Source organism: Pygocentrus nattereri, chromosome 14 (assembly GCF_015220715.1).
Source record: "Pygocentrus nattereri isolate fPygNat1 chromosome 14, fPygNat1.pri, whole genome shotgun sequence".
Lineage (NCBI taxonomy): Eukaryota > Metazoa > Chordata > Actinopteri > Characiformes > Serrasalmidae > Pygocentrus > Pygocentrus nattereri.
In genome coordinates, this window is record NC_051224.1 from 29,944,024 (window position 1) to 29,956,761 (window position 12,738).

General features: G+C 38.8%; 1 protein-coding gene across 6 annotated transcripts in view; it reads right to left on the minus strand.

Annotated features, from left to right (window-relative positions):
- slc2a9l2 (solute carrier family 2 member 9, like 2) overlaps positions 1-12,738 on the minus strand; it is a 321,644-nt gene that overhangs the window by 197,515 nt on the left and 111,391 nt on the right. For all 6 annotated transcript variants that reach the window (XM_017705365.2, XM_017705366.2, XM_037544988.1 and 3 more), the window contains one exon: positions 11,650-11,795. In XM_017705365.2, the coding sequence (XP_017560854.1) occupies positions 11,650-11,795 (146 nt within the window). The remainder of the gene's footprint in view (positions 1-11,649; positions 11,796-12,738) is intronic.

The following is a 12,738-nucleotide window of genomic DNA, read 5'->3' on the forward strand; positions in this document are numbered from 1 at the left end:
CAGACTGAATCACTTTATTAAAATTCAGTTAAGCCTGTTGGTCGTACATCTCTGTAATCTTTCATTGAAGTGTAGTAATATTTGCATGCCATCTTGCATCACTGTGTTCCAGAAGCATGGAAAAAATATATACTAACCAATAAAAGTCTCCAAATCCTACCTCCCTGACCAATCATCAGCAAGAACATCTGTCATAAACTCTGCTCACAAGACCCTCAAATACTATGATTGAATCTCAAATGTCTCCCTACTCTCTATATAGTGCACTGCATGGGTCAGGAAACTGGCCTCTGTGCACAATGTTAGATAGGGAGTTATGCAGCTAATGGTGAAATAAAAATGGTTTTCTGTTTGACATTTAATACCCTTATTTTATGACCTATACATAGTGCACTATATAGGGTTAGGAAGTAATTTGAACTTCATATTTCTGAGTGATTAACAGCAGCCTGCAATACCAAATTATACTTTGCTGCTAAAAGAACTGAAATAGTCCAATAAAGACAAAACATTTCTCTGTTAAAAATGGTTCCTCTCATTTAGAGGAGTAATGTAGTAGAAGTTCAATCTACAGTTTACTCCTTTACTCATAAAGGTCAAAAATAATTATGCCCCACCCAGTTATTCCCCACCTGTGTAGCCTGTTTCCTTTAGAAATACCTTATGATAAGGAAGAAAAATGTGTTCTGAATCTGAATCACGTTCACTATAAAACCAGTTACAGCTGCATCGTCTCAACAAAAGCTGTTCCTGAAGCTCATACTCACATTATTAGTTTCCCTTCACAGAGACATTATCATCCACATGAGCAACTACCTTGGGATAGCTACTGAAAAATTAGTTGTTAGCTACTTTGTAGCTAGTGGTTTTTGTAGCCAAGGGATTGAGATGAGTTATGTGCGGGTACCTTTACACACTGTTACTTTGAAATCAGATCTTGTAAGTGGTGATGTTAAGGTAGGAGTTAGACACATGTTGCCTGTAAAGGGTGTTGATGTAATTTTGGGGAATGATTTGGCAGGAGGAAAAGTTGTCCCTGTTTTAGTAGTTTCAGGATCGCTAGAAGCTCAGTGTGAAGTCACTGATGGAAGTATATTTCCTGCTTGTGCAGTTACTAGGTCTCAAAAGCTTGCTAGAGGTGAAGATGAGCCTGTTGACTTATCAGAAACATTTTTAGCAGATGTATCAGTGGTGTCTTCTCCAGATTCTTCCACTGTAGAAGAAAGAAACTTGTTTGAGTCAACCTTGTCTAAAGGCAAATTTACCAGGGAAGATTTCATTTCTGCACAAAAGCAGGATGCCAGTTTAAACAAGTGTTTTCAGTCTGTGTGTAACTCGGATGAATTGGGAGACAAACATTGTAGTGCCGTCTGATTTTCGTTCTTTGGTCTTGAGTGTTGCTCATGATCATCCTTGGTCTGGTCATTTAGGAATTACGAAAACTTATGCTAGGATTTTAAAACATTTTTTTTGGCCTGGTTTGCGCAAAGATGTCGTGGCCTTTTGCCGTTCTTGTGATACCTGTCAAAAGATAGGAAAACCAAATCAGTCTGTTCCGCCAGCACCTTTACAACCAATTCCAGTGACTGGTGAGCCATTTGAGAGGGTTTTAATAGATTGTGTTGGCCCTCTGCCCAAAACAAAAATGGGAAATCAGTTTCTTTTAACCATCATGTGTGCTGCCACACACTTTCCTGAAGCTCTTCCTTTAAGGAAAATAACAAGCCAAACTATTGTCAAGTCCATACCATCCAGAGTCACAGGGGGCTTTGGAACGTTTTCATCAGTCGTTGAAAAGTATGTTGAAGTATTGTCTAGATAGTGGGCGAGAATGGGATGAAGGTGTACCTTTTGTTCTTTTTGCTGCAAGAGAAGCCAAGCAGGAGTCTTTAGGGTTTTCCCCTGTAGAGTTGGTTTTTGGACATTCTGTATGAGGCCCAATGAAAGTGTTAAAGGAGATGTTTCAGTTAGAACAGGCTCCTGTGAGTAAACATGTCTTTGATTTTACCAGCTCTTTTCGTGAACGGTGGCATCGTGCATGTGATTTGGCAAGAGAGATGTTGTGCCAGTCCCAAGCCAAAATGAAACATTGCTTTGATAAAAAGGCTGTTAATCCTGGTGATAAAGTTCTACTGCTTTTACCTTCTCCTGCCTCTTCCATGTCTTCCAGTTTTGCTGGACCCTATGTGATAGAAAATAGGGTGGGTGATCTTGACTACCAAATAAAAACTCTGGACCGCAGACGTAAGTATAGGATTTGTCATGTGAACATGATTAAACCTTACTATGAGCGGCAGCCTACTTGCAGTAAACCTCTTGAATTGGTGGAATTGCCTGTAGCTTTAGCTTCTACGGTAGAAAATGGCCCTGTTTTGGAAAAAGAAGAATTTGTTTTGCGTGCTGCTTCTCAGTTGGAAGCAAAACTAACAAATTCTGAAATGTTGGCGCAGTTAGATTGTGAACACTTATCCCTGGTTAGACATTTACCTGGCCCGCAACGTGCAGGTGTTATAGCACTAATAAGAGAGTTTCCTACTATACTTGGTGATGTACCGAAGCAAACCTCTGTTCTTCAACATGACATCAAAGTAGTTACTGAAAAACCTTTGAAACAGCATGCATACCGTGTAAATGCTCAGAAACGGGAAATCATGAAGAGGGAGGTAGACTACTTGCTGAAACATGGCTTAGCAGTACCTAGTAGCAGCCCATGGAGTAACCATGCTTGTTAGTACCTAAGCCTGATGGCACTTACAGGTTGTGCACAGATTACCGTAGATTAAATGCAATCACTGTGCCTGATTCCTTTCCTCTTCCACGCATAGATGACTGCATTGATAATATCGGTTCTGCACATTTTGTTTCCAAGTTGGATCTTTTAAAAGGGTACTGGCAAGTTCCTTTAACCCCTAGAGCTGCTGAACTATCTGCTTTTGTCACTCCTGATGCATTTTTACAGTATACAGTGATGGCTTTTGGTCTTAAAAATGCACCAGCTACATTCCAGAGGTTGGTAAATACCATCTTTTCTGATGTACCAAATTGTAAAGCTTATCTTGATGACATTGTTGTGTATTCCCATGATTGGGATAGTCACTTGGAGTCTTTGCGGTCTGTTTTTACCCGTTTAGCGAAGGCAAACTTGACCTTGAATTTGGCTAAATGTGAATTTGCTCAGGCTACTGTGACCTACTTGGGTAAACAAGTTGGTCAAGGAAAGGTCTGTCCACTGAACGAAAAGGTCAGTGCAGTGGTGAGTTTTCCTGCTCCTACTACCAGACGGGAGCTGAGACATTTCTTAGGTATGGTAGGGTATTACCGAGGGTTTTGTCGCAATTTCTCCTCTGTAGCTGCTCCGTTAACAGCATTGTTAAGTCCTTCCCTTAAATTTAAATGGACTTCGGAATGTCAAGAAGCTTTTAACAATGTTAAAGCTCTGTGTTCTGCTCCAGTACTAGTTGCACCTGATTTTATAAAACCGTTTAAGTTGGAGATTGATGCAAGCAAGGTAGGGGCTGGAGCAGTCCTCTTACAGGAGGATGAACAACATATTGACCATCTTGTGTGTTTCTTTTCCAGGAAGTTCGATAAGCATCAATTAAACTACTCCACAATTGAGAAGGAAGCATTGGCCTTACTTTTAGCATTGAAGGTTTTTGAGGTTTATGTTGGATCTAGTCATTTGCCAGTTGTTGTTTATACAGATCACAACCCACTTGTGTTTTTATCGAGGATGTATAATCACAACCAAAGACTCATGAGATGGTTTTTGTTTTTACAAGACTTCAACTTTGAGATAAAACACAAAGGGGTCGAGAATGTATTGGCTGATGCCCTTTCTAGAACCTGAACGACTGCCGTGTCACTTTAAAAATGTGCAATGAATTGCTCATTTTTGTTTTTTTGGGTGGACGTGTTACATGCACGTGGACAGTTTTTGCATGTTTTGCAGGTGTGGCCTCTGAAGGAGCTGCTCCTGAGAAGTGGGTGGAGCCTTCTCCTTATAAAAGCTGCCTCTAGGGGGGAATGAAGAGCAAGAGGGAGAGACAGACCACCAGAGGACAGCCACAGAAGTGCAGTTTAGGCCATCCTGCTCTGAACACAACCTGCTCTGAACGTTAATATGGTTAAACCCTGTAAAATTCCCATGCTTATATGTTTTGAGGAAAACATTAGAGTTTTGTTTTATTTTTCTGGAGCTGGGCAGGTAAGGAAGGATATTCATGTAGGCCTCTAATTGTATAGACACATTAGGTAAGGGGCGGGCACCATCCTGTGTATGTTTTGATTTGTTAGAGTAGGTTTAGAGTAGTTAGTTATTTGTTTTTTTTTTATTTATTTAAGGTAAGAGTATTTTTGGTTTAGTTAGTTTAAGGTTGGTTTTCTTTTGTTATGTTCTTTCTTTTGGTGCCGTCCATGGTCCAGCTCTTGTTTTGTTTGTTTTCTTGGTCATTTTGTTTCTGTATATATTGTATATGTATGTATAAACAAAATAAAGCAGCTGGTTTGGTGATAGTAAACAGTTGAAGCTACTAAGTTGTTTGTGGTTCTCCCTCTTCAACTGTTGCTTGCAATTTATACCCAGCCATATGTTTAGTCAGCCATCATCCCATGTTATAGACTCCTCTTACCCCTAGACAGATACCGAGGGGTTGTAACACTAGCTACAATTTAGCTTTTTAGCTACATTCTGAAAAGTAGTGTGCTACTTTATAGCTACTATCAAAGCATGACTGTCAGAATGTTTGTGAATCTCCACCTGACACACCAAACAAACACACCTGATAGTGTGAACTGCATTTAAGACACTGCATTTAATCATAAGACAGAAAGAAACATACAATTGAAAAGCTGCAAATATACAAGATCACCAAAAAGTGTAACCAACAATCAAACTTACACAACCAAAGGCTTGATGTCGAAAGAAAAAAAAAATAGACAAAGTAAAGGCATAGTCAATCATTCCAGGTTTTTCCTAACAAAAATCAACAAAAAATAATTGAAAACAAACCAAACAACTTTCCAAACACTGTCAACTGTTGAAATAAAACTGCTCCCATTAAACCATTTCAGCAAGATACAGACAGGACATTCAGAGTCCTTTGTTAAACTTCAGCAACACTTTAGCCTCAAAATTCCCACCATTGACTCTGACTCTGTTTGGGCTGAGAATCAGGCCTGAATAATCCTTCCCCAAACTGCTGCAACAAAGTTAGTATGTAAGTGTCTAAAATGCTTTGTATGCCGTAGCATTAACATTATCCTTCACTGGATAATGTGGCTCCACAGCAGAGTTAGATTTTTAGGTAAAATAACATAATAATCCTCCTTTGCTGTAAAATCGTTATAATATATATTTCTTTCTAATGTGCAATTAAAATAGCTAGAAGGAGATATTTCTGAGATTAGATATAAGACAATCAACTTGCATAGGGAAGGGGAATGTCTAAGGTAAATAAAACTTAATAAAAATTATTAATAAACATAAGACTCATAGCAACTGTGCAGAACCTGGTAGACCAACAAGACATGTGAAGTATACAAACACTATATCTAGATAAGCCATAGGCACTCTAGAAACAATTGATCTGTGATCTGAGATGAAGAACAAAAATCCACCATAAACTACATGCAAGACGAAGCTTTTGGAACTGCCCCCACAGACCCCTGACTTAAGCATCGCTGAAAATCTGTGAGTATCAAAACATGGCTTTACTGTTTCACTCTCAAAAAATGATACATGAAGCATTTGACAGTGTTAGGAGTATTTGGATGGACCTGACATTGTTGGACCTATTTTTCTCTGCTTTTCCCACAACGTCAGGCCATGTTTGTCCTGAAAATGTACAAAAACAAGCATACAGTCAAATTGTGCCTGGATGAGGAGATTTCAGAAGAAATGTAAGTCTTCTCTTGCTCCAGAAGAGCATTTAGGCCTTCAAATCTTTTACTCTTCAACTTTATGAACACAGCAGAAAGCAAAGTCTCCAAGGAAGAGGGGAGGAGCGCGACAGTGAGAGTGAAAGAGAGAGTCAACAAGAAGAGAATCAGAGAGAAGAGCTCAAAAAAAGAAAAACTTTCAAATGAGCTGCTCAAAGCTTACAGTTTGAAAGGCGTCATTTCTGACATCAGGAGAAGCTTCATTTCAAATGCAGAATGAAAACAGCACTCAGTGCTTCATAGAAACAGCCAAGGACGCTCGTCCAGACCACACAATCTGGGAGTGATTCAGACTCTCATCAAACCCTAATCATCTTCTTATTCTAACTAACATAAACACACAAATACATGTCTGTGTTTTGCTTATCCATTAAAACTGCTGTAAACTCTTAAATAACAGCAGTCTGTAAGTCACACTTTTTGAGGCAAAATTTGTGAATAACTGTGCATTATCACTTATTTTGTCAGAGATTATTAGAAAGCCCAAAACACTCAACAACCGGATGTAATTTCAGGCAAGTATGTGAAAATACATGTATATTATTAGTCTAAATCATCAATGATTTTTCTCCTACAATTCTTTATTCAATCATGCCATCACATCTCAAATTTAAAATGTATGGCAATAGTAGGGAGCTAGGACCTGGGGCACATTGTTGCTGCTGCTCTAATCCAGTGCTGCTTTGGCTGCTCTGCAAAGCCAGAGTAGATGTTGGAACTCCAGTTGGCAACCTCTAAAGTTGTGACAGGATTTTGGCTAAAAGCTTACTAAGAGTAAACATTGGACCTTATTCAAAATGTGTCATATATAGAATGAAAAACAGTTAAAAAGTGAAGATGCTTAGTTACAAGGTGAATCTGTGTCAAATTATCACCAGTATGTTAAGTTATTACATTTATTGCCTAGGTTTTAACCTGATTTATGGCTAGCTAACTAAGAAAAGGTAAAGAAAAAGGGACTGGCTATACAGCACCAACATTAAATAGTTGACAAGCCAATTATTTTTAGAACCTGCACAGGTCTAGAGCTAGAAATAATGTTATTGACAGTTCTTTATATTCTTTGTACTCATATATGTATTCAATAAAACCTAAAAAATGGCTAAAACCAAAGAGCTGGTGGTGGATTTCCGCAGGACTAAGTTCTCCTCACCCACTTCAGTGAACATCAAGGGAAGGGACATTGAGATTTTCAAGACCTACAGGTACCTGGGTGTTCATCTAAACAACAAACTGGACTGGTCTGACAACACACACACCCTGTATAAGAAAGGCCGGAGCAGACTCCACCTGGTGAGGAGGCTCCAGTCCTTTGGAATACAGGGTGGACTTCTCCACTCTTTTTATGACTCTGTGGTGGCATCAGCCATCTTCTGTGGCATTGTCTGCTGGGGAGGTGGCATTACAGCAGCAGACAGGAAGAAACTGGACAAGCTTGTCAGGAAGGCTAGTTCTGTCCTGGGCTGTGCGCTGGACCCAGTAGGGGAGGTGGTGGAGAGGAGGATGCTGGCCAAGCTTGCATCCATAATGGACAACCCCTCTCACCCACTACAGGAACTATCTGCTGCTGATAGATTGGTACAAGTGCAATACATACGCAAGTTCTGTGCAATATCTATAATTATTACTGTGCAATATTTACAACTGGGTTGTAATACAGCACGGTGTCGCCTCACAGCGAGGAGGGCCTGGGTTCGATTCCCCGGCCGGGTGACCGGGGCCCTCTCTGTGTGGAGTTTGCATGTTCTCCCCGTGTCTGCGTGGGTTTCTTCCGGGTTCTCCGGGTTTCCTCCCACAGTCCAAAGACGTGCAGTCAGGCCGATTGGACATGCTAAATTACCCCTAGGTGTGAGTGTGTGAGTGACTGTCTGTGTCTGTCTGTCTGCCCTGCGATGGACTGGCGACCTGTCCAGGGTGTATCCTGCCTTCCGCCCGAAGACTGCTGGGATAGGCTCCAGCACCCCCCCTGATGGAGAAGCGGCTTAGAAAATGGATGGATGGATGGATGGATTGATGGATATTTACAACTTCTGTGCAATATCCAGTCATTACCTGCTCAGAAATGTGCAATATCCCTACAACTACATGTGTAAACTGTAGATTTGTATTAATTATATTTTTATTTTTTATATTGTTCTGCTAACAGGCGCCTTGTTTATTTATTTATTTCTATAGTATATATTATATGTTGTGTTTTGTATGATGTACATCTTTATCTACTTACTGCTCTTTATCTGCTTACTGTGTATTCTGCTGTAACAATGCAAATTTCCCCCAGTGGGATAGTAAAAGTCTATCTTATCTTAATATCCTAAAGAAATCACAGCACTATAAATTTTATATTGATGGGAACCCCAGGGCCTTATAGGCCTTCAGAGTAGGCCTATTAATTTCTGAACATAAAAAAAAAGAAAAAAGAAAAAAAAGTTTAGGAAAATTGTCTCAGGGGTATTTAGGTATGTATTAATGTCTGGTTCAACACTGTAGATGTTTTGCGAGCTACCAAATGTTTGTGTTTAATCTAAATTGGCCAAAAATGTTGGTGTGAATATCTTTAACTTTAGTGCTCACATAGTACTGACACCAACAGGTCACTAGCAGAAATTAGGATTATTCCACAGGTATTGTTTTTTCCAAAGTTTTAGTATTTATGGCCTGAGCTGAAGGTCACATTTAACCCATACTCAATAATATGCATCCATGCTCAATAATGTGCATTAATACAACTAATAGTGCATTTTTGTTAGTGATTTTCATGTAACAGTCCTCCAATTATATACTAATAAGGATCATAACGAATAATGTTTGCACAGTGAATAAGCCATTTTGGAATGTTTCATTTGGGCTCTTCTGACCAAAGAACACAACCTCTATTAACCATCAATGTGTGTTATAATAATATATATAATAATAATATAATTGTTACAGATATTCCTCTTCCTATAATGAGTGATTGTGCTGGCCATGAGCAGTGACTTGTCACCAAGTTGTCACTGAGGTGTGTGGGGGTGTGATGAAGATTGATGAAGAGAGGAAAAACGAGGTTAATGTGCCCTTATTTTTGATTTGCTGTTGACTGTTTTTGGGCCTTTGGTCACCCCCTGAAGCATTTCTACTTTAATCCATTTATAAATCCTGCAGATGAGCTGTTTCAAGTTGACAAATATATATATATATATATATATATATATATATATATATATATATATATATAATAAAAATCTATAAATAACAACATCTTTTAGCATCATATATGACTGATTTTGTTAGGTAGAAATTAGATCATACACAAAACCTTTTAGAACAGGATTGCGCAGAGGACATATGATTTGACTCACCAGAAAGTAGCCCTAAGCATATGTTTCATATTATATACAGTCATTAAATTCTGACTTTTTCTTTCAAACTTGTATTTTCAAATTATTTTCTGAACATTATAATTGTAATTTCATTAACCTGATTTAAAACCCATCTATCTTCTCTATTCATATTCTGTTTTGCCTTTTTGGCCCTTGGTTCATCATAATCATTGTTCCATCACACCAAATGTCTGGGCATCCCTGCTCTAGACCTTTGAAGTCACAATATTGTTGTGGTCACAATATCTAATGTATATGGTGCTCTGCATTACTGTCATTAATACACCATACCACTAAATAACAATCTTCACAATGTACAGTAAGCTGCATCTGGAAGCAGGCCATGAAAAGTGATTTCCATGCTCTGAAACCTGACCCCCCCTCTCTGAAACAAAAACAACCATCACATGCTAACACAATGCACTCGACACATGCTTTGGACACCATCTCCTTGTGAAATTTAATATTTTCAGAAAATCTGGCAATAAGTAGTAGTAGTGAAAAGAAGGTAATGTGTATTTTTAGCTGTAATTACAGGATCCTTTCATATTTATGAATGTTTTGATGAATCAGGATAAGAAGAAGTAGTGCCAGACCAAAACAGATGCAGTATTGATGTTTGTGAGGAGCCTTTGCGTTTGTGAGGAAGAGTGAAATTGGGATATGGAGTGGATTTTGGTCGTTTTCCAAACAGGCTTGCACACCGTTGTTTTTCCTCACGTTGATGAAACAATGAAAGCCAAAGAGGGTAAGCCCTGCTGATTGTTGAGATATATTCTCACGTTTCACATGACATCACACTGAACAGTCACCGCCATTTTGAGAACCAAACCAAGGAGTGACTGCACTAGCACGATGCCTTTTCATTTGCTGTGCTTTGTGAATGATTCACCTGACTGACGCAGAAAGTCATGAGAATCTACACAGACCTTTAATCCAGCTTGGAGCCCCAGCACTATATAGTTTGGTGTTTTTCTCTGCTGTTCACACCTTGTTCAGCTCAAGAAGGTATTAATTAGCTAATAATATTATGCAATGCAGGGGTTGCAGGACTAGAGCTAGGAACTGAACTGCAAACTTACAAAATCACATCTGTCACAACACTACGTAGATGTATGGCCCTTGACATTCAGTCTTCTATTCAACGTTTATGTTTTCCATTCAAATGTCATTAGAATGGAGAAGTAAGTATACCCGGCTGTTTACAGCTCTGTTGGGGGGACTACTGCTTATCTTTCGGCTGTTAACATTAGCTAAAGTTATCTAAAAGCTAGTATTGTTCACACCTGGGTTAATTAGCTAATGTTGCCTTATACTCCTATGATGACAAAGAGATTTTTCTCCTCTTTATGCAACACCATGGGCATTTTTCACCAACCCTGATGTGAAGAGCTGGTGGGCATCTGTGATTTTAAATCCTTTGATAGACTATGGAGAGGAGCTGTGTATAAGATAAATATAAATGTCAGGAAAACACAAATTTGGTAGCTTTCCACCAGTTTAATGGGACTTTTAAAGTAGCCATATTTCACCTTTCACCAAAACATATCTGTATGTTAAACTAATTCTGAGCTATGAAGCTTAGAAGATGTGCGAATTTCCCACAAACTGTGGGATTCGGGAACTAAGGGTTAATGAACTGATCTCTGGGTAAGATGTGCGATGGTGAAAATCCCAATGACCCCAACTTACATCACTGATAAAGAACATAAAATGTTTGTATCAACAATATTTGGAAACTGGTACTTCAAACAGCTAACTGAGCACTCGAGTGAACATGCACTTCCCTAGTGACTATTTAATAATGTAAGCATTTATATTTTAACAGTATATCAACATTAGAGCTTGAGACATCTGAGGATTAAACTGCAGATATCATCGTCCTGCAGAAAAAATGTGAGTTCTAAAAGAAGCTGGACTGAACAGCAGTCAAAAGTGTGGTGCTGTCCAGCCTGATTCACATTACTGTCAAGTGGTTGATTTAGTGAGTGTAAGTACGTTGGTATGGAAGAAAATAAAGAAACAGGAGAGCAAGGTAGAACTGTAATGCACAGACACACTTTTAAAGTGATAATTACAAAAATCAAGTTTACAAATTTTTACCTTCTCTTGAATATAGGCAATCAGCTAAGACACATTTGGTGTCTGAAGTTTGATTCTTTAGCTGTGAGGCTAATGTACCTGACAAGTAATGGAAGCTTATGTACACAAATCAGCATTGTGCAAACCAAATGTACATCATCACGTACTTGCATTGTCTCATCGACTTTGTTTGGGGTAAGAGGGAAACTGTGTAAATTCATTCTTTGGCCAAACTATCACTTTAAAGTTCACTATAACACACACTCACGTGTCCAAATATCTCAGGCAGGCCAAGTAGCTGTCCAGTAAAGACTCCGAGACAGATGAAGACAGCATTGACCTGGCCGATGGAGCCGCGCCACTCCCGGGGAGAAATCTCTCCCAGATACATCGGCAAAGCACTGAGCGATATTCCTGAGAGAGAGATAGAAAGAATATGTAATCAAAAATTGTACTGGTTATAAAAGAATCTTGTTGTAATGAAACTTTGAAACTCCTTTTCTTAATGGAAGCTGATTTTATTTCTCTATTTTTGACAGTATTATTTCATGAAAATGTTAATATAAAATCTAATTTTCTTGAGATTTGGTGTCAAAATACTGAATCAAACCATTTCAAGAAGTATGTAATTTTTAAAAGATAATAAGTTATTACTACAACATAGAAAGTCATCATTTTGCCAGAGTAATAAGTAATGCAACTTGAATAAAACGTGTGATATGTACAACAAATGCGATTGGTCTGTGGGTCTCCCAGGCTGCTAAAGCTACCATAAAGGCTAGAAAAGTTACGGTGATTAAAATAGGACCACCCTGTTGAAATGAAATAATTCTCCATAGTTTATCGGTTACAGGTTCAGGTCTACATAGAACAATGTCTGGGTCCAGACTTGGACTGCAGTCCACCAATTAATGAACTCCGCTGTAGAATATAGAGTCGGAAATTGTTTACTATGTCATGAATTCTGTTCCTAATAATAGTGATCCAGATTTTCATCAGTATTGTTTTGAATTATGGCCAGAAAGCTCAATTTTTGTCATATCTAAGAACAGGACCTTCTTGCACAATGGAACTGGGTCACTTTGATGCTTTCTGGCAAACTCCACGCTTTGATACTGCTTTGATATGTTTTTGTCTTCAGTAATGGCTTCTTTCTAGCCACCTTCCCATACAGACATATTTTCCCAAATAGTGCTTCAGACCAGTTATATTCAGAGCTCTTGATATAACTGACAGGTGCACCTTCACGCCAGTCTCGGTCTCTGACCTCTGTAGCTCCTTCAAAGAGATTGCTGGCCTCTCTGTGGCTTCTCTCACAAGTGCCGTTCTTTCTCTGATGCTGAGTTTTGAGGGATAG